Source organism: Rhagoletis zephyria, unplaced genomic scaffold (genome assembly GCF_001687245.7).
Source record: "Rhagoletis zephyria isolate East Lansing unplaced genomic scaffold, Rhagoletis_zephyria_1.1 Rzeph_scaffold_39428, whole genome shotgun sequence".
NCBI classification, from domain to species: domain Eukaryota; kingdom Metazoa; phylum Arthropoda; class Insecta; order Diptera; family Tephritidae; genus Rhagoletis; species Rhagoletis zephyria.
Genome location: NW_016196483.1, coordinates 1 through 2450, shown reverse-complemented (window position 1 = coordinate 2450; position 2450 = coordinate 1). Strand labels below are relative to the sequence as shown.

General features: G+C 40.6%; 1 protein-coding gene across 1 annotated transcript; it reads left to right on the top strand.

Annotated features, from left to right (window-relative positions):
- Positions 1-1634: 1634 nt before the first annotated feature.
- On the top strand, positions 1635-1885 carry LOC108354810 (uncharacterized; the record flags this gene model as incomplete). The annotated part of the gene is made up of 1 exon (XM_017605978.1): positions 1635-1885. A coding segment is annotated over exon 1 (251 nt), but the record flags the coding sequence as incomplete, so codon positions are not given.
- Positions 1886-2450: the final 565 nt, after the last annotated feature.

The following is a 2450-nucleotide window of genomic DNA, read 5'->3' as shown; positions in this document are numbered from 1 at the left end:
GCAGCCATATCATTTTTGTGATTAATCAATTTGTTTATGAATTTAGGTCAACTTAAAAGGTATGTAGGTAGAGGTTCGCATGCAAAAAGACAAACTTTATACAAAATACATGCATATGTGCGTATCGAAAGGGAAAAACAATAACAAAAACATGACGTTGATAACCACCTGAAATTCGCGTCAATTGCAAAATTTCACACCCAATGAATTGCCTGCAAAGCTTCGGACAGAAAACACAACACCAAAAGAGCTTATGTTCAAATTAGTCTAAATGGCGCACCTACCGGCGATAATGAATTAAAAATATACAAAAATGCCAGACTGACAAAAAGTTTTGTTTTTTTTTTGTTTTTTTTTCACAGATGAACGAAACCAAAGGAATTTTTTAGGCTCCGCAAAGAGGAAGTGGTTAGCTAATGAGGAGGGGTCGCAGGTCTTCGAAACTTATGTACATATAGGAAGCGTGGAGGGAGGCAGTAATAGGGAAGAAGTGTGAGTAAAAAAATAATTATTTACATACTCGTACGTAGCAAGCACAGCAGCCGCTAGCTCAGCAACGCGCTATTCGCATGTACTGTGTGGTCTACTTGCTTTGTTGATGCTGCGCGGCAGCTGAGTAACACTGCTGGGTGCGTTTAGTTGAGGGCGTAAAAGCGAAATTTGTTCAGTCGTTGCTGTTTTGTGATGCCAATGGGCGTGCAAGTATTACATATGAGTACAGACAGATTGTGTTTCGTTTTGTTTGTTTGTTTGTAGCAACTGCGCATGCGCGACAACGCATTTTTAAGACGTTGTTTCCATTTCAACTGAGCAAAATTTATTTTTTTTTGTTAGTTTACTCGCTAACGAGCAGTGTGTGCATTGCTGTTGGCCAACATGGGAAAGGCACGTAGTGCTTGCTTCAATCATAATTGCCTCAAAACTGTTGCCGCTTGACTTGGCCGCTGTTGCTGCCAGTGCCAAAATTATGACAACTGCGGCTGCGCGCCATTGCTACACGATGGCTTTTTGGGCCATTTCTTTAGGTTTCGCTTTTCATTTTTTGGTATTTTCTCCAATGTAGTTGTGTGCGTGTGTGTGTGTGTGTCGTTTTTTAATGTCCCTCTGGTTTATTTATTTTTCGCGTTATTTTCAGATTTTTTTTTTCTTTTTTTCTGATGATTTCAGTTTTGTTTTCGCGTCCGTTTATGAGTTGTGCGTGTGCGCGCGCATTCCGCACACCTTGCCGCTTGGCTGTGCTCTTTCCACCAGTGCGCCTCTTTATCACTTCACGCGCTTCACTTTTCTCGCTGCTGCAGCGGCTGCTGCTGTTGTCCCCTTTGCTGGCGGTTTTGTTTAATTTTTTTTTTTTTTTTGGTAAAATTGTTTTGTAATGAATTTTGCGGCGCTCCAGCGCCGGTGCCAGTAGCAGCAGCAGCAGCAGCTTACAAACTCTGACTATATTTTTTAGGAACCAGTATAAAAGGGTGTCTACCTCGAGACAAGTACATCAAATTCATCTTAACGCTCTCAAGTACTGCACGTTCGCGAACTAAACGAAAGTGTCGCGTTAAAAGTACCTTACGGCTCAAACAATTTGGATATTCGGTTAAATTCATTTGTTGTGCGTGTTATCTAACTTAATCTTTGTGAAAATGAAAGTGTTCGTCGCATTCGCAATCGCATCCCTGCTCATTGTCAGCTGCGCTTGGGCCGCACCAAGCGTGCAAGACAATCGCATCGAGGGTGAGAATGGTGGTACGCTGGCGCTTGCCGCCCGCTATCTAGGCAACTGCTTCGAAACTGAGGATATAACCACCTGTTTAGCAGTTAAAGGTATTACCGCATTGAATCGTGCCGCCAGGAGCAACAACATCGAAATCGTCAGCGGCATATCATTCAAGAGGTGTGTGTGTGCAATTGTGAAACAAAATTTAAATGAAAATGAACTGAATTTTGAGACAGAAAAGACATTCGAATTACTTTGTGTGAAGCAATGCTAGTACATACATAAGTACATACATAAGTAGCATTACGTAACTCAAAAGGGTGTGATAATAATTAAGTGAAATACCAATACGCCTGCGTCTAATTTTGGGGGGGAAAAAAATGCAACCAAATTAAAAACAAAAATCGTATTATTTGCATTGCAGAATTCGACATCTATGACTGCACAAAAAATGAGGCGAAGTGTTTCAAAAAAAAAACCGAGAAAGTCAGCTTCAAAAAGTTGGTGACATAATTTCCCTGTGAATAAACAAAGACTGCTTTAAGCATATCGTGTTTTCGGAGAGATATGTTATTTCGAGCTAAGTACTAGTGCTTTTACCGCAAATATATGTAGTTAGGGGTTCCACAAGACATCCCAGTCGGAAAAGTAGTAGTGCATTACATGCGTTCTCGGTAATGTTACTGCTAACTGTGCAATCAGCATTCTAATGTATTCAAAAAGTTTCAAAAATTTCATATTA